Source organism: Apus apus, chromosome 16 (assembly GCF_020740795.1).
Source record: "Apus apus isolate bApuApu2 chromosome 16, bApuApu2.pri.cur, whole genome shotgun sequence".
In the NCBI taxonomy this organism is placed as follows: Eukaryota; Metazoa; Chordata; class Aves; order Apodiformes; family Apodidae; genus Apus; species Apus apus.
In genome coordinates this window covers 4,678,317-4,705,589 of record NC_067297.1, presented here as the reverse complement: position 1 = coordinate 4,705,589, position 27,273 = coordinate 4,678,317, and the positions used below count along the sequence as shown (strand labels likewise).

Sequence of the window (27,273 nt, the reverse complement as noted above, 5' to 3'; positions counted from 1 at the left end):
GTGAGCATCCCTGGGAAACTGAGAGTTTTTCCAAATTCTTTATTCCTGGGGAGGAAAATGAAGTGATGGGGCCTGATGAACCAGGAGGTGATCTAAAGGCTGCTTAGCCTGCCAGGAACTGAATTGTGTTTGTCTTTATCCAAATGGCTGTAGTGTTTCACCATATTGTTCCTTTTGTAACAAAGCATGACAAAGAGGGATCTGGGCAATCCCCATTGCAGTCTTCTTTGTTTGTCATCCATTATTCTTACCCAGATCCAAAATGTAGACACCAAAGTTTCCACTGTGTTACATCATATTACATAAAAATCCCATCATTTTGTGGACACCAAATACTTCAAAATATGCAAATACTTTAATACATACAAGTCTTCATAGTCCATTAAATATAATTAATTCCATGGTCTTTAAAATACTCTATCACTGTATTAACTGTAAGAAAAAGGTTTGCAGTGATATTTATATAGTACTTGTTTGATCTGGCCTATGGAAAACCTTTCAGTATACTGCAGGGATGATACTGAAGAGCAGCAGTTTTGCTGGAATACATTTGGTTTAGATCCAAATGAAGAAAAGATAGTCAGAAGATTATGAAGTGGTGAAGGCTGCAGGACCCAGCAGCAGTGTGGTGGCACGTACAGGGCCCATCTGGATGCACTCCCTGCCAGTCCGGCACATCCTGCTGCAGAACCACACTGATATCCACGCCATGTCCCAGCGGACGTGTGCACCAGGAACCAGGAATCGTGGGGCAGGTCGACCACAGCCACTGATGTCTTCTTTGTACGCTCAATTCCCAAGAAGCTGAACTAGATGATAAGAAGATCTGTTGCTTTTTGCTCTGAAGTGTTAATTCTATCTTTTCCTGCATCATCAGCTGGTATCAAACTTATCAAGTGGAGACAATCAGACTGGTTTAGCTGATATCCCACAGCTGTGACTATTCTTCATGAACTGTTAACTCATACTGTCAGACAGCATGAATTATATTTCTCAATGAAATCTTCAGAAGAAAGATTTAGAGCTTTGCAGAAAAGCAGCACAGAGCTCTCAAATGTACTTGAAAGAAAAATGCCAACTTGGCATTCTGATGCTTTGGACTTTATATCTTGTGCAAGGATTGTTTTGTAGCACAGTCCATAGAAAGAGGCACTACATTAACAACAACCCCACAATAAAGACGTCCTAATAATTGTGGGTGGAGATTAACTGACATACCAAGATGGGAACTGATTGGTAAAAAACAAATATATACACACACATCCATATATATTTTAAATATATATAAAATATAGTGCATATATAATGTATTGCATGTGTATATAGAATATATCTATTTTGTATAAAAAAACCCTTCACATTCAAGTATAGATACATATTAAAATGTAAAGAGGAGGACCTTTTGAAGACCTTAAAGAGAGAACCTATCGTAAAAAGAATTCTCAGTAAGCTCAGCAAGACACATTTTCCCTAATTTCAAAATGTGATCAATTCAGATGGTTGGTGTTCCACTGATTATTGAGAAACACAACACAGTGAAAAGTGAGAAAAAGGGGAAAAAAGTTATAATGGCAAGTTACATACAGTGTCAAATACAGCAATATATACATAAATCCTCTACTTAAGGTATCCTGTGCTTGGAGGAAACAATTTTAAATTTGAATGCATAATAAAGGCTCTCAGTTTTTCTGAGGTGTTGGCATCAAATTATCATACCCAAAGAAAAAAGAAATGTGAATGATCAAAAGAAGATGGGTTGAAAATCAACCCTGAAAGGTAGTTCACAAACCCTGACATGAAATATATCTTATGCAGCCTTGTTCTGCACATAAATATGAAATGTATCACAAGTAGATAGAATATTGGATGGCAATTCTGAACCTCTTTTAGCCCTGTAATGATTCAGTATCTGAGCAGAAATTCTCTCTTGAAATCCCGGTGGCCTTCATCTTCTGATTGTTGAAATTAAGATCACAAAATCAGTGAAAAAATTACCCTGATTTTTTACAAACACAGACAATGAAAATACTAAGTGTATCTAACTCTGAAAATCCACAAGTCGTCATTTTTGCTTGACAATACAGTACAATTTCAGAACTGTAATAAGAGGTTTATGCAAAGAAGGCATGGCAAAATACAGCCACAGTCAAGAGGATGATGCCATTGATATTCACAACATTTCTCCACAGTGGCACTTCACTTGTGTCAGTCAGTTCCTTCTTCAGTGCTTCCTCCTCCTCCTTGCTCAGTTTGGGTGCTTTTTGTTGATCTAGGCCACAGAACCAATTGTAGGCTTTCCTAAAGCATCCCGGCTCTTCTCCACTTTCCTCGTTAACTGGAAGGAATAACACACTGGTCATGAGAGGTAAGTTGGGCCACTGCATGGACTAGGAGCTCTCTGTGACTGAGGACATTCCTATGTTTAATACAGCAGTTCCCATTTATGGTCATAGTTATATGAAAACATTTTAATACAAGGCAGTAGAAGAATCAAGTTAATATTGTCTTTTCACAGCTTATCTGGAAAAAGAGTGAATTTCTACATGTTTCTAGAGAGCCTTTTGCAGAAGACACTTGTGCCTTTTGCAGCCTAGAGATTTGGTCTGGTATAGCAGAAGCAAACCATGCTGCAAAGCTTAAGCTCAATTTTTTCAATACTTTCTACACTTTTAATTAAAAGACAAATACATGAATTTGAAGACATTTATGAAAAGGAACTTGGCAGCAGAACCAGGAACCCAGCAAAGAGAGCAGGTGGTTTTCCCAGATGGATGTCTGGCAATTCGCTTTCCTGGTGCCTTGTGCCACATCCCTGCTCCTTTAATCCAGGCTACCACCCACTATGCACAAGTGAATTCTTGTTGTTTCATTCCAAATGCTAGTCACACACAGTTCTGCCAATGCACACCACCTCTGACCTAAAGCACCTCCATTGTGTTAGTCCTAGAGCTGCCACTTAGCTACCTAGAGAACAAGATTTCGTCCCTTCAAATCCACTTCTGTTTGACACTGAGCCTGACAGCCTGGTCAAAGGCAGCAATTTAAATATGTGGGGTTTGAGCTTTTCTTGTTGGGATGGAGGGAATGTACCTCTGAATACTGAGCACATGAATGTTTCTTCAGCAATGAAACAGGGATACTCAAATACATTGACAGAATCTATAGAAATCCATCAGTTACCTGATTCCTCATCTTTTTCATCAGCTTTGTCCTTCTCCTCATCTGCGTCAAGATCAATACGTTCTTCTTGGCTGTTCCGCAGAGACCAGCACAAGCGGTAAAGCTGCCATGGAACAACATGAGTTTAGAAATTTACAGCCTTTCTGCACAGAGACAAGTCAGCCTGGCCAGCAGATGAACAAGCCATATGACCGTGGCATGTCTGTTAAGTCAATATCTATGATCATTTGGTGTCAATGAAGGTTTGTAACAGATAAATCAAGACTATTTCCTTTGCTTTCTTACAAGGACCATATGATGTGGGCAGCTGAAATGTCAGGAGGTGATATACCAAGTACCAGTGTATAAAACCAGTGGTTTCATTTAGTTAATGACTTGAGGAGCAGGACTGCAGTGATACTCACATGTACATCAGGAATGGGCTTAGTCATAAAGGAGACTGCCAGGATGACGATGGTGGAAGCACCAAAAAGAATCATTGCAAAGTAAAGGTAGTGGATCCCACAGATGATGAAGGGGCAGTTGGAAGGGCTCACACAGCTGCCAGTTCCATAGGCAAACTCTGCAATCATTCTGCTGAGTCCAGCTAGCAGCCCAAATATCAGGCCCCAGAAGGCACCCTGCAGACAAAGTGACAAGATATCAAAATCAGTACCTTCAGGCATGGAAACAAGCCCTGAAAAAAGGCTGGAAGAAACATGGAGGTAGTTATCTTACATTGGCTTTGGCACATGGGTTTTAACCCAGATACTTTCAGTGACCACATTTACAGCTCAGTGTATTAATAGAACCAAAGGGGCCACTGAAATGGTCTCAAGAGAAAGTAATGACAAAAGAAGTTCAAGCCATATTCAAAAAAGTTCTCTCTCTAGTCTTTCTCATTGAACTCATCCTCCTTGGAGCAAACCTGAGCAATACGCAAGTATTGTTATTCCTAGTATTACAGAAAAGAAACTGAATTCCTGAGTATTGAGTTTTCAGAATGTCTGAGGCCCCCGTTACCATGACTGGCTTATGGTCCCATCGAAGCACATGACAGAACTCATGCCTTCTGAGTTACTTACAAAAGCTTAATTACAATATTTCTCAGTTCACTGCTCTACAAATCAAAATCAGAGATTCCTACACTAGGTCCTAAATGGGAAACAATGCATGAAACAACAGCATGTTTTGCTTAAAAGAGTGTTGAGCAAATATACAGTGGTCAAGAGGAAGGTGAGAGGTAATATGTTTGGTAAAGCAGTTTGGTGACCAATATCCTGAAAGATTACTTTCAAATATGTCTCCATAAATGATCCCTTCAACACACTTCTTAGCAAAGTGATAGATATCCTAAGTTTCAGAGCTCTCTACGAATTCCTAGATGACTGTTTATCTAGCAGATTATTAAAGAACTTTTTCAGTCATCTCTGAAACCTCAGGCCCTGTGATATGGAAACACAGGATCCCTGAGCTGCAGTAGGATTAAAACAGACAGGAAAGAACTGCTAATAAAAGACATCAAAACCAAAAAGCTCCCAGTGCCTAAAGGAGCATGCAGCATACCTGCTTCCTAATCTCTACTTACCTGCTCATTGACCCGCTTGCAGAAGATACCAAGCAGGAAGACAGCAGCAATGGGAGGTCCCAAGAAGCTACTAACTGACTGGATATAATCAAAGAGCTGCCCACTTTGAGCTGACTGCAACACAGGAACCCAGGCAATGCTGATGCCAATTAAAAGTACCATAAATGCCCTGTAAACATAGCCAGATATTCAATTAGACACTGCTTAGAAGCATCTATCAGAAAGAAAAAAAAAAAAACAATTAATAATTTAAATGTCCATTTTGCAGTTCAACCAGCAAAATCAATTATAATGGCCAATTACCATTGAATAAACAAAATAAAGCCAAGCTGGATATTGTGTCTGTCAAATATCCCTCAGCAGACAGCTAATCATGCAATCGAAACATAGAAAATCACTTTTTTCCTTTGTTTGTGATGTCAAGAGACAAATCAATAGGAGATCAACTAGAACTAGTTCATTGATGCTGTAGTGTGGTGCAGCATTAAAGCCTCTGAAGATATTTTCAAGTATGAAATGATGAATAGCAGTAGGAAGTGCTGAGACTTAGTTTGGCTGCTTCATGCACCACTGTCAATCACTTTGGAAACAAAGTCCTTTTTTTTTTGGTTCCAAAAGGAAGAAGCCTAGTGGGACAGCCCGTCTGACCACAGGAGGCCACTGCTGCACTGCCCGCAGGCAGTGACAGCCGTTGTCACCCTGGCAGCTCCTGCTCCCGGTGCCTGTGCAGCTGCACTGACCTGCCGGCGAACATCAGCTCTTTCTCAGATGGTCGTGACCGAATTTTGGTGTAAATGTCCATGGTGAACAACGTACTAGCACTGTTAAAAATGGAAGTCAGGGAACTCATGAGGGAGGCCAGCATGACTGACAACATCAGACCCCGCAGACCTGAAATACAAAGAGATGGGAAGGGGGATGAGCATTCTCAGAGGAGTCTCGGTACGTGGCACCACCCATAGAGCTTCTCTGCCCCTTTCCAGTCAGCCAGCTATGAGTGTGGCTGGCATATTCCTGTGCTGGTGCCCGCCTGACCTCCTCCTCTTGCAGTGCAACCAGAGTGATGTCTGCTAAGCTTTGGGAAAACTATTTATAGCAATAACAGCAATAACTCCTGAGCCTTTAGAACATAGGTACTTCTTTCATGAATGCTGTCAGACTAAATGCTGAAACAGGAATAAAAAAGTACTAAGCAGACTTCTCCCAGTTATAAAACCAATTTATCTTGTTTGCAGGCAAGTGCTTCCTTGCTTGTAGTGTATTTGTTAACCAGTTGTTTGGCAAAAAAAAAGTTTCTTTTACTGTTCAAAAATCAGAGTAAGCCACTTTTCCAGATGGTATTCTCTAGTCAACACAGTATGAGAAAGTACTGTAGTATTTGAATAATGATGGGTACAACACTCATAATTATGATGGGGAACTACTTAAGATACAATGGTCTGTATAATATCATAATCTGTCTTGCTAGCCTTATGAACAAGCTCTGTGGTTTTCTGCAGAAATTAATCTTCTATGTATATGTAATACTCTCCAGAGTGGTGCCTTATTCTCCCATTTAACAGGTGTCCTATGGGACAATGTATATATAGAATTTTCTCCTCCACCTCAGTGGGTTTAGCAGAAGGACTGCAGGTGTATGCCTCCAACTCAGAAATCCTGGCAGAGATTCTATAAATCACTAGCAAAGCAGGTTCATTTTTACCTTCACAGAACAGGAGCTCAGTTACATTTTCATCACCCAGTATCTGCCAGCTGAGAGCTGACATTGTCACCACACAGCAATCCTGCAGCTACAACTAATGCACGCTACCCCTTTGATTAATAGTACATAGTTCTAGCAAGAATTTTTTAACTAAATCCAGGACTTGGGCTCCATCTATCACCTGGTTTTACAGGCTGGCAGGCAGCCTTATATACAGATAGTGTCTTACCATTTGGCATGAGCTCCACTACCATTTTGGGATAAGCAATGTTGGTACATCCAACTGCGGTGCCGCAGTACTGCTCACAGAGGTCAGGCACAACACAAGCCACCACATCTGGGGAGAGGATAACAAGACAGGGTTAGACAGGGCCGTATAAACAACAGATTGTTCCCAAATCAGTAGAGTTTCTAAGATTTATCTCTGGACTGACAGGCTTGATAACATCCTAGGCCTGCTGGCAGGGAGGAGGGTGATTCTAAGCCTCTATCCTTTCTTTTTTTCTAAAAGATTACAAAAAAGTTCTGCAGGTCAAAAACAAAAAAATCAGCATAAATTTGTCAGACCAGGACTGAACAGGAGAGAAAGCAGAAAAAAGCAGAGGAACAAAAAGACTCCTCCCTCCAACCTGAACATCTCTGCTCTGTCTCCTGTTAATGATGGTTAGAGAGAAGGGAGGTTGGCATTTCCCCACGCTGCACTCAGATTGTCCATGGCCCAATATATTGCCATTTGTGACTGATGATCCTCTTCTGATTGCCAGGACAGTATCAGTCCTGGACAGCAACTGTCACTCATTTAGCCACAGTAGGGCAGTAACAAACAGAGAAGTGGGGAGAGAGACTGTAGAATTTCTCTCCCCTAAACCAGACAGCAATAATTAGCAGAAAACTGGGATCAGGGAAAAGAGGAAGACCTGTAGCTTCTTACAGTGTAGTTATTTTTGCACATATATATGCCTGGACAATTTGGATGAAAAGATGACAATCTAACAGGTATTTTGGAAGGGACAGAGAATAGGAAATTGAGATTGGCAGTGAAAGACAGGCAGCAAGAAGAAATTTGCATTTCTCTATAGATATGCATACCTGTGTATAAAATTCTGCTGATCATTCCAGGCATCACTATAATAAACATGGGCAAGAGTTTCAGGTATCCACACATGATACAACCAGCCTTGACGTGGGACATGTTCTTGCCAGAGAGACATCTTTGGACAATAACCTGTCAATGAGACATGGTAAATGTGCATGACAACCAAGAACAGCATTTCCATGAGCACACCATGCTGAGTCCCAGATACAAGGTACTTCTTAACTTCTGTGATAGTGAAAGAGCCTATTTACCATTCCCATCACTGGGAAAAATAAAAGCTACCTGAAAATCAAAGGTTATATTTGAAATAAGTAAAGGAAAAATATAATTTATCCAGTGTGTGTTTAAGAGGTAAGGCTCACTCTTTCTTACAAGATATTCTTAAAAGCAGATAGATTAAAAAGCCAAAAAGTAAAATAAAATAAAAATTAAAATTTATCAGAGCAATAGATACAGCTACACTGGGGTTTTGTTCTTTTGTTTATAAATTGTGAAGATTATCTTTCTCACAAATCAGAATGCAGGTAGGTCACTTGCTAGAGACTGGACACATTCTCATGTCACAGTTGCAGAAATACATTTTTCTCTACTCATGTCAGTGTGATCTCTCAGGATGGTAGATTTTAGGGAGAAGGAAGGAGGACTGAGGAAAAGTCTCCAGACTGAAAGACCTGACATGTAAAGAACATCCTCCCAAGACCGTGCATGCGAAGATGAAAGCCACACAAATGGGAAACAAACTGGTATTACTGAATGGGCAACCGCATCTAGACTCAGTCTAACAAGGACCATTTGATAAATGGTTTCCTATGTGAATGTTGTAGATGTCCAGGTGCCCAGCAAAGCAGCTGGTTGGCACAATCTGACATAGGGGAAGCTTCTAGCAGCTTCTCACAGAAGTAGCCTCCCCCACTACCAAAACCTTGTCACACAAACCCAATTCAAATGTTCACGTTACAACCTCCCTGTGCTTTACACATGGTGACACACAGTGAGAAAGGGATTATACACAGTGTCTGCTGGGCACAGTGCATAAGAAGAATTAAACGCTCTTTCCATCTTCATGTGGGAGGGGTTTAGGAACCAGAAACAGAAAAGTCACTGACCAGCCTTGAAACAGCTGCCATCTCTGTGACCCAGCTTCGAATGACAGTGAGGGAAGAGTACCCCTAGATCAGCCCAGACTGCAGAGCTTTGTGTTCTGCTTTTCCTAGGCATATGGCTTCCAGGGCTTCCACATTACCTGGTCAGTGCACCAGTACCACAAAGCAAGGATGCTCAGACCAAAGACGAGGCCTGGCCAGGGCAAGTCCCCAGTGACAGCATCTCGGAAGATGTGGAAGGAATCCTTCCGGGGGGTGTAGCATTCCGCACTGATCGTTGTATTCCCATAGGAGGTAATGGATGGAATTGCTTCCATGTACTTCTGCATGAAAGCATCATACCCTCCTACTTCAGAAAATGCTGAAAAAAAGGAAGTAAAAGTAGCTATGAAGTATTTAATATTGAAATCTCTATTAGAGCTAGAGAATGTGAGGAGGAAAACCTCCTTAAAAAGGATGTAAAAAGCCCTTAACCAGTACACATCAGTATTTCAGAAAACACTACACACTGTTTTGTAAGTATTCACACAAAGACCAAAGTGTCCTTTTTCTTTTTTTAATATATATTTTATATAGCTTGCAGATGTTGGTTTAGGCTCCACTATCTCAACATTTCTAACATGCCTTGCCAAGAAGTGGGATGAAGATACATTATTTCTACACACGGCTAACCTAGGGAGAACGTAAGCAGGGTTTTACTAGGTCAGGTCAGTCTGAAGCTACAGCTGTTGTGACAAAGGTGGAATAATTACATTTCAGTGAAAGACCTAGCTGGAGGAAAACCAAGCACTGAGTAACTAGAAGGATAGGGAAAGGACACTGCAAATTCACAGAATCTTATCGCTACTTCTTTCTTATGATCTCTTCCTATTAATTCTGTTTAACAACATCATTTCTGGTTTTAAATGTATATGGTCTTCTGGACACCCACACTGTCCTTTTCATAAACATTCAGTTAATATATTTTATCCAGCTGGCAAAATAATGACATCCACAGATCAACTACAAGGCTTACTTAAAATGTTACTAAGTTTGGGTTGTTTTAACACAAGCAAGCAGCTAGAAACAAGGAAAAAACATGCAATGTAACCAAGTGCTCTTCACTTTGAATCAGAAATTTTTGTGCATTAGCATCTGATTATCTATGAAATTATAATCTTCTTAAAACAAGATATTCTCTGAAATTCTAAAGAGTATCATCACCTGCAAACAACTCTGCTTTTACCTCGTTAGCCATCACAAGTCCTGTTCTGTCATGGGATGGTATTACCTCACTCATTCACCTGTGCTTTGGAGATGGAGTGGTCTCTGTGACTAAAGGGCTTGGCAAGACACCTATTTTCTTCCCTAATAAGTAGGTATATGAACTGAAATCTGCTGGTTAAGATAACAGAGTTCCACATTGCAGGATCCATTTCTATAGCCACTGTGGGATTTATGGTTGAAAATTTCATTTTCATTCACCTGATTTACTTACCAAACCCCATGAGAATAAAGGACCCCACTACCATGATCAATGTTTGTAAAGTGTCTGTGTAAATCACAGCTGCCAGGCCACCTAATGGCAAAGAAAAGTCAAGACAAACAGGTTAGCCTCTGTGCAAATGCCTCAGCAGAAATCCTTTTTTTTTAACTTTTCTCATCACCTCTCTCATTCAAACAAAGATCACTGTAAATAACACCCCTTTCAGGTGTCTCCCCTCTTATCACCCTCCCCTCATCTCTTCTTCTGGCTTCCCTAACATCTTTGATTTATCAGACTGCTCTGAAAACTCACCTGTGATGGTATAAAGGGCTGTAATAAGAAGCAGGATAATTATGGCCAAATAAAGATTCAGCCCTATGGCCAGCTGTATAAATACAGCTCCAGAGAATATGTCTGCCTATAAAAGGAAAAATAATAGATTAAGCAATGTTTAAACTCATGACGATATCATATTATATGTTCGTGATGAGGGTACTGAAATATACAATTCTGCCCTTTTCAGTACTGCACACACACACAAAACCACAACAAACAACATCAGAAAGAAAACAAAGAAAACAGAGGCCATTTTAGTAGTTTCCTCTCAGTGTTGTGCTGCTTTCAGTGCATGAGATGTAACACTTCCCAAAGAATTTCCAGGTCTTTTTCAATGGATCATTTTAGCTAGATACAATCCCCTCACTACTCTGTGCTTACTGAGAGATAGTTTAATAACAAACTACTTACAGCTCAGGTTGTACCTGATGATATGTGCAGGGATGGACTCTGTGACTGCTCCAAGACACAGCATGGTTCTCTTAATTTCATCCTATTCTGTAAGTCTCTTACTTTTTCTTTACTGCTTGCATAGATGTGGTATAGCTATTCTGGCTGGTTCCAGACAAATGGTGTTTAAAGGCAAACATCATATATTGTTTCTATTTTTAAGTTCCTGTCAGAAATCAGTTGGCTAACAGAAGAGACCTTTCACTCTTGCATAAAAGCAAGGAATTGTCCAGGTTTCAGAGTAACACTCTGGGACTTTAATCACATTAAATCAGTTCCTGATTTAGACATAATTTTCATTGATGTTATTTATCCACCCCAGTGCACTTGTAATGCATTACTGTAATTTATGCTTTTGTTGGAGGTCTGCATCTGTACCTACCCTTGCTCCTAAGCATCCAGTTCATGGGCTCAACTCCAATCCCACCAGCGTGCCCACTTTCTGTCCCCCACAGCACCTACAAGAGGACTCTGCACAGGGAGATGAGGCAGGGCAGATACACTAATAAGCAGTTATGCAGCCTGGCTAGTTGGGAGGTGCCAGATGAAGAAATCCTCTTCATTCCAGTGACACTGAAACCGAGACTGCAGGGTATGAGCTCACCCTTGGTTCACTCTGGAGACGGAGGAGAGGTATGGACCTCTGCAGCAAGAGGTCTTCCAACCCTACTGCCCTGACCTGCAGAAAACAACTGTGAAGCAGAGTATGAATCACAACAGAGGTTCCACTCCCTAAACTCTGCCTCAGGATCAGCTTGAGATTATCTGATTTCTTATCAGTTTTAGTTTGAACTGGGAACCAGGACTTTCAGCTCTTAACACTCATGGCTGTTAGATCATATCCTTTGGCCTGTCTCTCTGTGGGAGTATTTTTTCCTGTCTTTTCACACCACTGATCAGCTTATGCCTCAGATCTTTCTTTTTAGCCTACAATGCATTAAACATTAATTGTCCTGCAATGACCCCCACAAATAAATATATAGCTAATTATTTAGCATCCTAAGCAATATATCAGCTTCTTTGAATTGCTGAGTTATCTTCCAGCTTCTCTGCCCCTCCCTTCCAATTAGATTATTTCCTCCCAAGATTTCCTTGTTTCATCATTAATACTTTTTTATGGACACTATTTAATCCTTATCTCTGAATAGAGTAAATCTGTCCTTTACATTACAAAACATTACAAGGTATCTCTCCAAAGCCAGCCAGAGATCGCACAGGAACATACATTTACTACTGAAATAATGCACAATGAATGTAAAGAAAATGCTGTCACGCATTTAGAAATTTTGGTTTACAATTTCTGATTTCTTCAACAGCATTCAGGTCTTAATTCCCTTTTGTCTTGTCACAATTACTCTCCATCAATATATTATTTTTACTAGGCCATTTTCTTTGGCACAATGACCAATATCAGCAACACTAGTGGCTAGCAAGCCCCTGAAAGCTGCTATGGGCATTACTGACCAAGCACTGCATGCTTAGGAAGCATGTACATGGGAGGCACCTGTGCAACAGGAATTCTTTGGGCTCAAAGATCATGTGTCTTGATCCCAAAGATCAACACCTTGTAGCACAGCCTTGTCTGGCAAGTGGTTGATTATCCACAAAAACAAGGTGAGAAATAAAAAAACACAGAGAAAACTGTGCAGGAAAATAGAGAAATGGTAATGACCTTGTACAGAGGTGTGCAAAGGGAACTTATTCATCATGCTGATGGGTACTGTGCCACAAAGGGCATGCCAGGATTTCCACAACCTGATATCTCATATTGTTCATTGGAAAGCACCATAATAATTATATTTTAGTAATATTTTATAATATCTTAACGTATCAAGGAAGCAGGACATTAAATAACAAGATATCACTCTTCTACAAGGATAAGCAGCAGTATCACTGCCAGACAAACTGATAGGTGTGTCTGCCTGCTTATGGCAGGGCAGAAACCCATCCCTCTGTATTAAATCTCAATAAACCCCAAAGATTACAAGTGAGTGTTTGTAAAGGCAGCAGTCAAGGAAGTACAGACTAGCTCTGGTATGGACTGTCAGCACCTGGGTATGTTTGGATAAACACCATACCCCTGGGCCTGACCTAGCTTCATATAGCATGTGTATCTCTATACAACACTAAGTAGCAAGCTTTGGTCCAGAATGCAATAGCCCTTCCCTTTTTGCTTCTGGAGCTGGTTCATCTGGAGACAATTTGGGCATAGCGTTGCACAGTAGGGTATAGAAAAACCTACTCTGAAATCCTCCAACAGTGCCTGAAACCTCCAAGGATTTTCACTGTTCTGCCTATATCTGAATAAGATATAGAAAGTAAATCAGATCTGAGCAAATCCTGCCCTGCCAAATACAGTCAGATAAGACACCAGTGCAGAAGATGTGTTTGCCTGCTACAGAAATCTGAGCCACATTTGTACATGGGACAGACACTGTCAGAGTTGTTCTGGGTAGATGAGAGGAACAAGAGGAATGGTTGGAGGAGCCTGTGCACCAGATTTTTCCTCTCCAAGGCACAGAGACACAGCTTCATGGCAATTCCCCACACACATCTGGGTAATTGGGTGGACAGGAAGCTGGAATGTGCCACTGGTAGAGTGGGGCCCAGGTAATCTGGTGCTGGGTGGATTTCTTGTCTGTTTTTTTGCTCCCTAATAGGACAGGACCAAAAGTGCAGGAGTGGGAGCTTCAGCCTCATAGCCATACTGGAAGCTTAAATGGAGAACCTGCCTTGCCCGGAAGCAAGACACTCCAACTGAAAAGGGGTAAAATCCAATGACCAGATCCCTTGGGTATGATAGAGGTTAGAAATAAAAGATAGTCAATTCAGCACCTATGTAACACCTTGATAGGCTCATTATAAACATGTGTTGCAGAATAGGACTGTGAGTCATCTGGCTGGAAGAGATTCTCAGCTGCTAGAGCTGCCAGAACTCTGTGTCATATCTGGGATTCTGTGATTATGGTAGTTAAGCACAACAACAGCAAAATAACTGATGTTTTTGAAATATATGGAAATCCAGCTCTGAGGCCAGCTCCACAGTACCAACCTGTTTAATTTATAACCCTTCTAAGGATCAGTTATCGTGAAGATGTGAGAATGAGAGCAAAAGGCCAATCTTTTAGCTTAAATTGCACTATTATCACTCAGCTCCCATTCAGAGGGCAAAGAGTAATCTGCCATGGCAACTTCTGCAAAACAACAGATTGAGGTATGCCTGAACTGTGGACTTCTTCAGAGGCTCAGTAGTTTAAAGATATACAGAAAATACCAGCTCCCTTCACTACTTCACAGCAATACAGCCACTTAGTAATAAACATTAACTTCACAGCACCTTAAACTTTATACCGACCACTTGCCCATGAAAAGAATTTCTCCTCTTCCTTTCACCTCAGCTGTTATCATTTCTCTACTTTGGATTTCCCCACTCTCTTATTTTCTGACTCATATTATTTTCTTTTTCTCCATAGCCCTCTTGCTGTTTTTCCTCATCTGTGTTAGTGATAGCATGTTAACCAGAGGATGCTACAACAGATAACTATGAAGTTTGAAGACAAAAATTCCTGCTCCCTGAAAACCCAAGAACACACTTTTTCTTCTGGAACCAAGAACTAACTGTTCATTCCCCTCAGCAGAAGAACCAGGGTGTTGGAGTGGGATGTTGTGTGCCCAGAGCAATACTAAAAAGTTTCTAAAGCTATATGGTTAAACAAGCAGCAGCTGTTATTTCTCTGAGAACTGAAGCAGATAAAAGGGTATAAACTAATAGACTGTGACCTTTTCCTCCATGTGTTTCACAGATCCTTAAGATAACAGACTAATACAAGTTTCCCTCCACCCTAACATGTTCTAGAGGAGACCATAAGTAGAAGTAAACCTTAAAAACCTACTAAAGAAAGAGAAAGCACAACAAGCATCAAGAGACACTGCCAGGAAGGAAAAAAAAAATCAGATTGCAGAGCAGATCTGGACAGACAATCTCACTAAACAGAACAAAGAAAACACAAAATCAGATTTTTACCATACTTAATTCAACCAAGAGCTGCAAATCAGACTAGTCATGTGAGCAATATTGTAACTGGATGTTTCTTTTCTTTAGATGAATGTAGGATGGAAGAAATGCTGTGGAAGTTACACTTACTGAGATCTTTGTGAAAATATACAGGATCAGAGAAAGGACTGACAGGTAGACCTGAATCCTTTTCCCACCAAAACGCTTTCTCAGATACTCTGGCATTGTCACCACCTGCAGGGGGGATAGATAAAGTTTCAGATAATGGGGAACAGATACAAAGCAAATCAGAGGAAGCTTTTTTGCTATTCAGATACTGAGAGTGGAGGGGAAAAGGAGGGGAGCTGCAAATGCAGTTGCAGGGAAGAGCAGCTTCAGGAATCAAAGGAGAACAAGGAGAGAGTACCAGGTACATCTCAGCTCAGGTCTCAGATCACTTCCCAGACATACAGACATTCTATAGTGCAGTTCTGGCCTGCTCAGATTTCATACTGTTCATAATAGATTTGAAATATTCAAGACCCAACCTGCAAACATGAGCATCAAAGAAAAGTGTAACAAGTTGCTTTGACTTACCCCAGCTTTGATGTAGATGGGTACAAACAGCCATCCTAGAATAACCACAAATATCAGAGCCTGCAGCCAAGACAAGATCACTGAATTAGGCTCTTCTCTAGACAGCACTCCCAAAGACCATATACCTGTCAGCCCCAGCAGCAGCTAGAGACCATTGAAACCACACAGACCCAGTAATTGAAGGGGTGGGGGTGAGGAGGAACTGCTCTGTGCTTTGATTTACCATTGAAAATTTGGGAATAAAACCTTAGCCAAAAAATCTGTCAGATATTGAGCAGCCTGGATTTCCTGCCAGATGTTCCAGAGAAGAACACATGTTAATAATACATTTTCTAGAAAAAGAGCTGATTTCTGCTCACAGAATTGCCCTCTAGTATCATAGCACCACCAGACCGTCCTAGCCCTCTTCAGAACAGGCCCAAGGAGGTTGGTTTAATGATGCTTAAAATGCAATGAGCCCATAAGATTACTATTTCTGGGAAATATTAAGGAGGGTGAAGTCTGCTACCTGAGACCTATTTGCTAGCATCTTGATCCCAGAGCCACTAATGCAGGATACTTTCCCACTCACAACCAGATATGCTGCAATGGTATATTGGGACATCCACAAATCTAGGTCCTGGGGAGAGCAGCACTTCTTTTGATCATTATTTTGATTATTAAATGCCTCTGCAATGGGTCTGTGAGATGGGCATATGTTTTACATCAATCCCACATACTGTACAGGATGTATCACCTGCATTTTGCAAAATATTTTGTATTTCCACATTATCATTTCATAATATATTTTGTGTTACTGTGTCTATTTTGTGAATTACAGGAGTTACCATGTTGCACTGTCACAGTTTTCGGAATTAAATGGCAAGCAAGTGCTGTCTGATACAGAGCTGTGTATGTTTAAATCTACAAATATAGAACAAAATCCTGCTCTTAAAGCTGAACTCTACATTTATTCTGTCCACAGGGCTTCGAGGGTCTTTGAAGTTCTACCTTTAGATCAAAACCACAAGATGGACAAGAAATACTAGGTCAGCTTCTGCTGTCATACTGAGACACATTAGAAACAATTTCTGTGAAAGAGTGATACACAAGCACAATAAGAGACAAACTTAGTATGTCTTTCAACAGGAGAATCAGATTATAGAGTCAAGAGCAATATTTCCACCATACACATCTATTAACCTGTACATCAGCCTCACTGTGTCAGAAGTACTGACCTGTGCCATGTGCTCAAATACACACATGCGTCATTGCTGCTTCCTAAGCAGCAGTTGTTGTGCCCTGTGCATTGATAACAGTCCATAGAGAATGTTCCAGGAGATAAAGGGTTAGAAGTAGGTATGTTTGAATAAGGATATGGCTCCTAGAGATTTGAATACCAATAAATTTTAAGCAGTGCTTGTTCTGTTTTGGTTTTACTACTTTTGGTACAAAGAGAAGGGGGAATCAGGTTTGTTGCAGGACTAGTGTAACCCAAAAGAGAAAGATGACAGATTAACTGTGCACATCTCATAGTGTTCATTTTAGCCTTTATCCTTCTCTTTAAATATTTACATCATATAAGTACTTGGTTATTTGCAGCAACGATCTACTTGCTAAGGAAAAAAGCCAAACCCCTCGGGGTGGCCTCCTTCTTTCACTGTGTAGAACTAAATGCTAGGGAAGTACTGACCTATGTACATTCATTAAGTCTTTTGTGTCATGGTATAATCCCTACCATGAAGGTGAATTAAGCAGAACAAAGGCATTATTATCCACACTGACAGAGCCTGAGAATACAAGGAAATGAACTGAATTTGCTCCTGTGAATCTCCATGCACTTGCAGTTAACTCTACTGGTTCCTCAAGAAGTTCATTTAAAGTCAGCTTGGACATTCTCTACCCTATACTGCAACCATAAGCAAAATACACACACAGGGAAGGAAAAAGTTAAGAGGAAAAGATTTTTTGAATGCAGGTGATTATGAAGGATGTCCAAAATTTATTCTAGCCTGTGAAGAAATCAAAGCCCCTTCAACAATTCCTCCACAGCAAAATGCTGTGAAAAATACTATGGATTACAAAACTGATACATTCTTCCCAACATCCTGCAGTCTGAAAATGTTCTTTATATATACTTTTAAAGTAATTCAAAGATATGTATAGAGAAGAGACTCCACCAATTTATTTGGTTCAAACACTCTCTAAAAAGCCTCATTCAACAGAAAAAGGTCATCTTCTCCTAATGGCTTGGACAAGGACCAAGGAAGACAAGCTAAATAGCAGATTACATTGGCACTTACGGGTCTGTAGAGAGAACAAGTGTTGCCAAGCACAAAGTTTGATAGTCCTAAATTGCTAAGCAATGTTATTTTGATTAAGCTCTGCAGATAATTCTGATGTCACAAATATGTTCATTTAAATGCATGCCACTTACATTCCATTCATATCCTCCGATGGCAATTCCTGCAGCTGCTGCTGTTCCTGCTATCCCCACAAAATGTCCGCTGCCAATGTTACTGGCAAAAAGAGAAGCTCCAATCTGTAAACAGAAAGAACAATATTTGTCTCTTGTGTACTGTTCATGTTAACTTGAAAAAACCGTGTTCACTTGGCACTTTGCACTCAGGCCTGTCTATCATCAGATGGTGGTGATGAGAATGATTGACAACCAGCTGCCTTGACAGCTTTTACGACTCCCTTTTATTGCTCCTTCTCAAACCTGAGATTCCACGCATAGTATCTACAACAATGCAAAAGAAGAGGATGTTGCATAAAAGATCTTCCTCCAGCTGACTCAAACAGTTTATTACCTCAATATTGAGTTTTAAATATTTGCAAAACTTGACTGACATTTGGGTGATATCCAGCCAATTAGGGTAGAAGACTGTAATTGGTCTTGCTCAAGGAGGAAATGAGAAGTGCATACCCTCTTGTCACACTGGCACTCCCCATTTCATATTCCACAGTCTATGGAACAAAATGTATCATTCAGGAGAGTTATACAGACTTTGTACTTGGTTCACCTTTAGTCAAAAGATATTCAATTACTTAATTAAATTCTGAAAGCTGCACGGCAGAAATATGTGCTGAGAAAGTGCTTCTGGAAGGTACAAAAAATAGCTAATCAAGGAGACACATTTAAGAAGTACTGGATCTCTAAGACCCCAAAATGTTGCACTGATAATACAAATAGAGCAGTGGGGAAAACATAGGAATTAATGAACAGGGAAAGATTTTTTAAAATGAAAGGTTTATGTTGGATTACAGAGAGGCAGGACCCATTCACAATAGACAGATTGTGCCAAAAGATTTAGTTCTTCAACAAATAGCTCAGATAATAAAAAAGAAAAGGTATGAGCTTCATATCCACAAACTGAAACCACGAAAGGCAGCGGAAATGCCTAATGATAATTTACAGGGTCAAACTTTGAAGGATGCATGGTTAGAAGTTGAGCATGAAAAAGAGGTTAGATTGGCTGTTGTAGGCAGAAGACATGAGCTGGAGTAGTTCCGAGATGAAAGGAGGTGAGAGAACATTTTTTTTATTCACTTCTATTGTTGCTTTATGTCCTCTGAAAGCTACAAAGACAAGGAAAGGAAACAGGGTTTAAAATGCAAGAGAAGCACATGGAAAGTAGACAAAAGAACCTCTGCTGACCAGCTTCTAATGCTGTCATGTTGAAGGATCCCAAGGTGCTTAAACATGGTTTTTTAGATGTATGACACAGGCCCTGCATCCAGCACATTCTCCTTATGTAGTTCCCAAGTACAGGTGGTTGGAACATGTTTGGAGTCACCTTACAAAAGGGAGAAATATTCCTTGTCTGCAACTCACTGGGAGATTTTTAAGGTCCTAGGATGTATATAAAGGGAATACTTACAAATTTCCAGGTCTGCAGTCACTGCAGTGTGTTCTTTGAGTAGCAGTAAAAATTTAGTCAATCTTTCTGAGAGCACAGGGACAAATTGCCTGAGATAAGGAGGATAAAAAGGGATTTCATCATAGAAATCCACCTTTGATGATCAGATTTATTCTGTAGAGCTATGCCATAGCCAAGAATAGCAACCATGCTCTTCATCTCACAATTCTGATCTCCAATTCCAATAGATTTTCCTCACCCATTTTTTATATATGCAACATACAAATAAAATTCATAAGAGGATTCCAGTCTGACTTTTCCAACCTTACTTTTTCCTTCTTTCCTCAGTTTGATCTCTTGAATTTTTCTGGTCTTTTTGCAGAGAAACTGTCCTTTTGCTGTGACAAGGAATTTATGTCTAAGTTCACTCAGTTCTGGATTTTTCTTCTTTCTTACACATTTCTAGAAGTTAGTTGTGCCTTACAGAAATGTAACCAGTTTGTCATATGACAGATATTTCGACAGGAATGATAAGTGTTGCAACAAGTATTAGCAAACAGGCCAGAGAGATCACTGGTAATAGAGAAAACTTTTTCTTCTGACCTCTCTGTGACAGCAACAGTGCTTTCCCAGTAATGATTGTGAAGAAAAAAATACCATTTATACCAGGCATTAGCACTGTTGTCCAGTGCTTTCCCTGGAGATGAATAATTAAACTCCAATCTAGATTACTAGAAATGCAATCACTAAAAAAGATTAACCACATTAATCTCTGATTTTATTTAATGTGTTCCCTCTCCTGTTCCAAAAGCTTAAAATGTGCTGCAAGCAGATCCAAGTAACAAAAGCAACTAATGAAGAACCTTAAGAACTGACAGCTGTAGTAAGATTTGGCTCCGTGTCTGAAACACCAGGACATACTGTAACTTTCACTGACAATGCTGTGTACCCAACTTTAACCAGAGTACAAATGTATTGTAAGAAAAGTACAAAACCAACAACAACAACAAAAAACCCAAACAAAAAAAAAAAAAGGCAAAATTATCAACATGTTTAGGGCCAGCACAAGGACAAAACAATGTGAACGCAGAGATCACCTTCACTTTCTAAATTTTCTTCTCTAAATTAAGGAACACTCAGTGCAGCAGAACTGTAAGGTCAACACATACTAATAATGGATACAATTTAAAATATGTTTTCTATTGTCATGTATACATGGAAGGGGAGAGCATGGCTTCAGAGCTGGGAAAATGCATCACCCTTCAAACTGCAGGGTGGCTAAAGCAAGAAGAGTGTTTACCAGCTACACTGCACCCTGTTAGCTGCTGCTGCCAGAGGGGAAAGGGAAATTTCCAATCTGCCATGGCAGTACTTCAAGGGTGAGAGAAGAAGGCAGATGGGCTCTGGGCCCAAGCTGTCTTGCTGAAGGACTTACTGCTGCAGTATTTTTGTACTGAAAAGGCTGATTATTGGAATTGCTTGATTTGCCATTGGTAGATGCTGCAGTACATCTGTGCATGACCTAAAGAACACTGAGTTGAAGCTGGGGGGTGACAGAAAGGAATAATTTTAAAGAAGTTTAAACTGTTCTCAGTGAATGTGGACTTAGTGGATTGATTTTAAAAACAGACCTAGGAGGAAAAGAAGAAGGCTCCCTGAAAGGAACAAAAGCTGTTAAGAGGGAAAAGGAGGACAAAAAACTTAGCTGATCTGAGGCCAACGTGGAACATTAACTCTATTAAAATCTTTTAAGAGGTCAGGTTTTAACTCTGTTCAGGAAAAGTACCACCACACTGCAGACAGATGATGATCACTATGTTTTTTCCATGTTACTCATTAACTGTTTCACCTTGCTTTTTTCATTAACTTGAGGATGCACTGACATCCTGGCACTCGCTGTTCCCAAATCACATACAATGTACTTTCCAAATCAGTGACCACTGCAGCAGTACAGCGCAGACTTCACAGCTTATGTCTTTTCTCCCTCTCAGGATGTGTTCATATATATCTTATGCCCCCGATGTCCACTTTCCTGTTTCAAAGTGTTAGCTCAGTATCAAACTCTTTTCCCCAATCCCAAGCACACCTTGCCCCTTTAAAGAGAACAGTAGAGGCTTCCACACATCAGTGTGTGGTCCTGATCCCTGCCCTGAGGAATCACTCCTCCCATGGGTCACCTGCAGAAGCTCAAACCCCTCTTCCCTGGACAAATTTCTCATTTCCTTGTTTGAGAACTACTCCTTGTCACTCTCCATGCTTTTGAACTCACAACTCTTCCCTGCAACGTGTGATTTCACCCTGATGGAAAGACATCATGTTTTCTACCTGAGTTTTTTGGGATCACCCTTAGTCACCTTGGAAAAATCAGTAGACTGCTTGCAATGAAACATTACTGCCACCCTTTTAAGGCTCTGAGATCCAAAGACAGAAATGTAGGCTTTTATTTTGCTTTCCCAGTTACTCTGTAAATGCTATATATTAGATTATTGCCAAATTAAACCCCATTTATACACTTCCCAGCTCACTAAGCAAGAGAGATGATTATCCAGTTCACATCAATACCATGTCTCTGTCCTCCAGCAAGCCTGATGGCACAGTCCAGGCAGGCTGATCTGATACCTTTCCACCTTTGCCCTCTGAGATAGGAACAACACCTCCTGGCTGGCTGGAAAATTCTGACAGGTTCTTGTAGAAATCTGTTTCACTGGACTTTTCCTTTTCTACCAGAGTTTTGCTTCAATTATCTTATTATTCTTTTTGTTGTGAAAACTATTGATTTCACAGTATTTTTTGAATGGAACTTGACAAAATAAGTTGATTTCTTATTTCACTTTCTGTAAAAAAAGGAAATACCAATCAGTTCTGACAGACATGAAAGTAAGTCATGGAGAACTGAAGCAAAAACCTGTTGCATTTTTTCTCCTCAATTCTTACCTCTATCATAAAGTTCAACACATAAATGACAACAAACGAGCTGAGTGACATTTCTGTTTAAGGTGTAGTATGTCCATGACTCTGCATGCTTCCTACTTATTATTCAGTACATATTTCTAATCAGAGCTGGACTTCAGATGCCCAGCAGATACTCTTTGTCCTATTTATGCCTTAGGAACTGGATGAAGGTAACCCATCATTTTCTGCAGACAGCTCTGTCTGCAAAACCACAGAACCTGAAGAATAAAATTCAAGAGTAAAGCTTCAAAACTCAAGTTGTTGGGGTTTGGGGTTTTGTTTGTAATTGTGCATGCAACCCTGTCAATCCTGTGAGAGTGGCTGCTACCAAAGCTGACTGTTCTCGAGGAACAGCTACTTCATTTCTTGCAAAGGTAGAGTACATTTGGCTGAACCTAATTCCTACATTTAAAAAAAGAAGTTCTGTTTGCAAGGCCCACTGTTACAAAGCTGTCACTTTCCTTGAGCTTCTCTGTGTCTTTTGAGGAAAAGCAGAGCTGGTTATGAGTATTAAAAGAGCCATATGTGTCTTTCCAGAAGACATTTCCCTCAAAGCCCAAGAGACCCAAACCAGTTTCTTGAAGATTCTTCTCTCAGTTTTTGTAAAAAGTCTGTGGAAAGGGCACAGCATTTCATACCATTGTGATTAACTCACAATGGATTTCAATTTCTGGCAATCAGTGAGAATGTAATTGTATAACTTGACCTCTAATTAACTACTGAGTTGGCTTATCCACTGAACAGGGCAGTGATTCCAGCGAACTGACAGAAGTGACTATTACCTCAGCAGAACAGCCAGAAAAGACTAACAATGGGCGTGGCTCTGCAAAATACTAAGCAACCTTCATGGATTCTCCTGTAGCCAGCAACCAGAGCCAAAGCTGGACAGATTTGGCCCAGCATAACTGAGCATTAGCTGTAGCAGAACTGAGATCTCATCTTTGGCTGAACTTTCTATACTTTCATTGGTTTCTTAGTCATTCCAGCCCAGACTATGCTGGGTGATGGACATCCTATCTACCTGCTAAACTGCAGGAATAGGTGTTTTGGAATCTCTTTGTATCCAAGGCAAACTTTCCAAGGTGGTGCTGCTGACATGGTATTTAGTTTGTGGTTTGAGTGCTTGCTGTTTGTTTATTTTGAGTGATACCACAAAGAATAGCAAGAAGGGTTTATTTTTATGGTGCAGAACAACTCTGTTGGCATTCCAAAGGGAAGGATTGAAGAGGTGGTCTTAGACTGCACTGACTTCACCCGTGCTGAGCTCTCAGAGTTTGGGTAGGAGAGAGAGATGATCCTAGCAGCGACCACTGCAATGTGGGGTCATCCTTTTTGTCTTCCCACTGGAGGAAGGGAATTTGCTGAATTTGTTGGGTTTGTGCTGGCAGAGAACTCAGGGTTAGATAATCTCCCCTAGGTTTTAGGGGAATCGTTAGGAGTTCTCAGTGCCACTGTAGCAAGACACAAGATTTTATCGTGAGTCTTTCCTGCCTTGCTTCTTCCGCCTTCATTTACATCTGCACAAAAGGGTATTCACATTCACTCTTGACAGGCACAGAATTGCACGAGGTTAAAACCAGCCCACAGATTAAAGTGACAGTTAAGCAAAGAAATCTGATTGCATTTTTTCTCTCCCCCTAGAATAATGGGATATATCTTTGAATCTCTCTTTCCTCAGTCTTCCAATGGAACCTGGATTTTTGTATATCTGCTATGCCAAATGTGGACACTTTTTACTGTCATTGGCCTTTAATATTTCTCTGTTATTAAACAGGCAGTCCCAGACCCTTCTAAAGGCAGAAAGAGCAGTTCCTTGAAGCACAAGGAGACTGAAAGATGTGTAGGTATTTCTGCAGCCTACTTTAAGAAAATTACTAAATTTTTAGACGACAAATATTTACTCTTACTTGTCCTGATCCTGTAACCGAATCCAGGTGGAATATTGAATCAAAACTCTTAATGAAGTGCAATGACATTTTTGGAGACTGAATGCAAGATCAGGAATGTCAAGGATCTCCATTCAAGCACATAGAAGCATGTACAACACAAGTAATGCAGAAAATGGAAGTTTGCCTGTTTTCTGCCTCTCCAAGAAGTCACACTGAACAGACTGTGTGGTCTGGAAGAAGTAGACAATTTTTTCTAATATAATTTTTGTGAGAGGCCTGATGGATGGCTATGAACATGTTTTGTGTCTGTGATTCCTTTTCACCACCTTGGAAGAGGAAGCAGATCCACAGACAACAATACAAGTCATAGATAACTTTATATAAATTTAAACTATATTTTAGCAATAAATTATCAGAATATTTCCAGGATTTTCTCCTTGTACACACTAGAACTTGTTGCCAAAAGTGGAAACAAAAGAGCAGTACAAGAAAAATCTTCAGTAAAATAATTCTTCTGTGATAACCTCAAAATGAGCCAGTTCCTCTGAGTGCAGTGAAAGTAAAACATTAAAAATATTTAAAAGTTTTAAGGTAGGCTGAAAGGCAAAGCACCAAATTTGTCTACACTGACAAAAGAAGTCAGTCAAGTAATCAAGACAGCTCAGAGCTCAACACAGACAATTCCCCCAACACTTTCCTACTCATCAGGTGACTCTTGTGCAGTTTGCCTTGTGTCACCATGGCTAAAGAAAAAGTTTGACTGCATCAACACAACACAGCCACCACAGTCTCAACAGTGCTGTAGAGTTACTTAATATTTAAGGGCTAGACACAGTCATATGGAAGTGGATGCACATACACATACATGTGTTTTATGTACACACACAAGATGTGGCACTCACCGGCCACCAGACCATGCTTCGTCCAGCCAGGAAGAATCCACCTACTGTCCCTCGGTTGGTTGAGTACATAGCCTGGAGAAAAAAAGAGAAAGAGAAAGTAAGAAAGATCGAATCACATTTTAAGTGTAATAGACATGATGTACACAGACTAAAAACAAACTGCTAGAACAAAGGGATAAAAGTAAATGGGGAGGGTAAAGTGGAAGAAATAAACAGAGTGGCTAAAAGGAAAAAGCTTAGGATGAAGAAAATAATACAACTGAACAGTGATTCTTTTATCCAGGTCCACATTAACAATTCAAGCTTCAATGCTTCACTTTTCATTACAGTGCAAAACATTTTTAAAAATGAAATTTAATGAAAAATGGTAACTCAAAAAGCTCATGCATCAGGGGTGCAATGCCTTTGATATCAGGCATCAAAAAAAGACTAAGTTGCAAGTTCATTAACAGAAAGCATGAAGCTTTTTTACTCAATACTATCCAGCCCCAGCTGATATTTACAAAAATCTGTTTTCTTGTTCTGATACTGGCATTGTACCCACTTCTCTTGGAAGCTCAAAAGAGGAAGCCAACAAATCTTTCCTGCTCACACATTCATTTTGTATTTGTCAAGGGATGGGCTTTAGGGGGAAGCTTAGACCAATTTTTGTTAATGGCACTGATCCAAATATTGAATTCCCATTGTCTCCTCTGATGGACTTTGAACAGGGAAATAAAGAAGAGAACTTAGGAAAATTAGCCAGATCTTCTGATGCAGAAGAAAGGAAATAAATACAATAGATTTACATTTAACTACACACAGCAACTGAATAAGTATTTGTCCAACAAAAAGCACATTGTTGCTAGAAAAAAAAAATTGTTCTGAGGATTAATCAGCAAACAATTGCCTGACAAGCCACAGATCAGCCCTTTTTTTGTCACAGATTTTTAATACAAAGTTCAACTACAGGAACAGCCAGACTTCTGTGGCAAAGATCCAGCTCCCTGCTGCAAGGCAGTGAGGTGTTCAGGTACACTGGGGGCTTAAGATGTTTTGCTACAGTTTAGGCATCTGCTACCATGACAAAGAAGAAAAGGTTGTGTCCATTCTGTGTACACCCTAAATCTTTTGTGCTCTTCAAAACATTGCCAGGCTGCTAGAAAGGGAGGTTTGTTTGGCAGCTGACTTCTCTGTGCTGGCAAATGGACCCCTGGGATGCTCCTGGCAAGCAGAGGATTACTGAGGGACAGTGTCTCCTCTCCACCTGTTAACGGTCAGGTGTTCAGGTGATCAGGAGTGCTTGCCCCAAGGAGACTGAAATTTAGTGACATTCCACGGTTTACAGCTTTGTAGCTGACAGTATTGGCCTATTATCTTCAAAGGCTTCAGCACGGACATTACACCAAAGGATAGGATCTGCCTTTCTCCATCAGCTGTGAAAGCACTGGACTTTGTTTTCAGATTAGGCACACTTCAGAGTTCTCCCCTGCAGTCCTCAGCACACTCAGCACTGCCAGGGTGAGGGCAGGGGGCACCGTTGGGCTTAGATCACCCACAGAAAGTCATTGCCATCACTTGCCACCCCTGGAACTGTTCCTTCCCCAGTTTCAGTGACACTGCACCCTGAAGTCAAGGTCCTGCTAGCAAAGAAAGTCACGATGTTGCCCCATCTCACTCCTTTGCTGAGAGTGCTCTGCAGTCCCTGGTCTGTCACAGTCAAGCTGCAGTTTTTCTGTTATACCATCCCCACACATCGCCCGCACTTCCCTCCTCCCTGTTCCCTATGGCATCACCTCACACCACACCACTCCTCACAAAGGTGCTAAACCCCATCTCCATCTCCAGCCTGCTTTCCAGCAGGGACCTGATTGCCCTGACCATTGCTGATCAGACCTCTCACACAGACCTCATCACTCCTCCTTCCTTACTAGTTGCATTCATCCACCTAAACAGATACCTCCCTGGATCACCAGCCCCTCTCCAGTAAATATCCACATTTTCCTCACCATGCACTTATTAACTATCTAAATTAAACAACAAAATCTTTATACAATAATACATTCTAATTTACTCCCAAGACTATATAAACAACTTGTTCATTAGGTAAAATAAATAAAATCCCAACCTACCCATAGTCCCACTGCCAGGACTACCAAAAAATAGATGACAATAACAGAGATGTCCGCAGCATTGTTGATCCTGACGTCAGATTGCAT

At 40.5% G+C, this 27,273-nt stretch overlaps 1 protein-coding gene across 1 annotated transcript; it reads right to left on the bottom strand.

Moving 5' to 3' along the window:
* Positions 1-1,350: 1,350 nt before the first annotated feature.
* On the bottom strand, positions 1,351-27,273 carry SLC5A1 (solute carrier family 5 member 1). Its single transcript, XM_051633889.1, has 15 exons — positions 27,187-27,273; positions 25,076-25,147; positions 17,907-18,011; positions 15,491-15,550; positions 15,044-15,148; positions 10,426-10,531; positions 10,126-10,206; positions 8,789-9,009; positions 7,539-7,674; positions 6,679-6,786; positions 5,488-5,638; positions 4,748-4,916; positions 3,585-3,800; positions 3,181-3,283; positions 1,351-2,335 (listed from the first exon to the last, which is right to left on the bottom strand). Exons 1-15 carry the CDS (start codon positions 27,271-27,273, stop codon positions 2,112-2,114), a joined length of 1,944 nt encoding a protein of 647 aa, XP_051489849.1. The 3' UTR covers positions 1,351-2,111.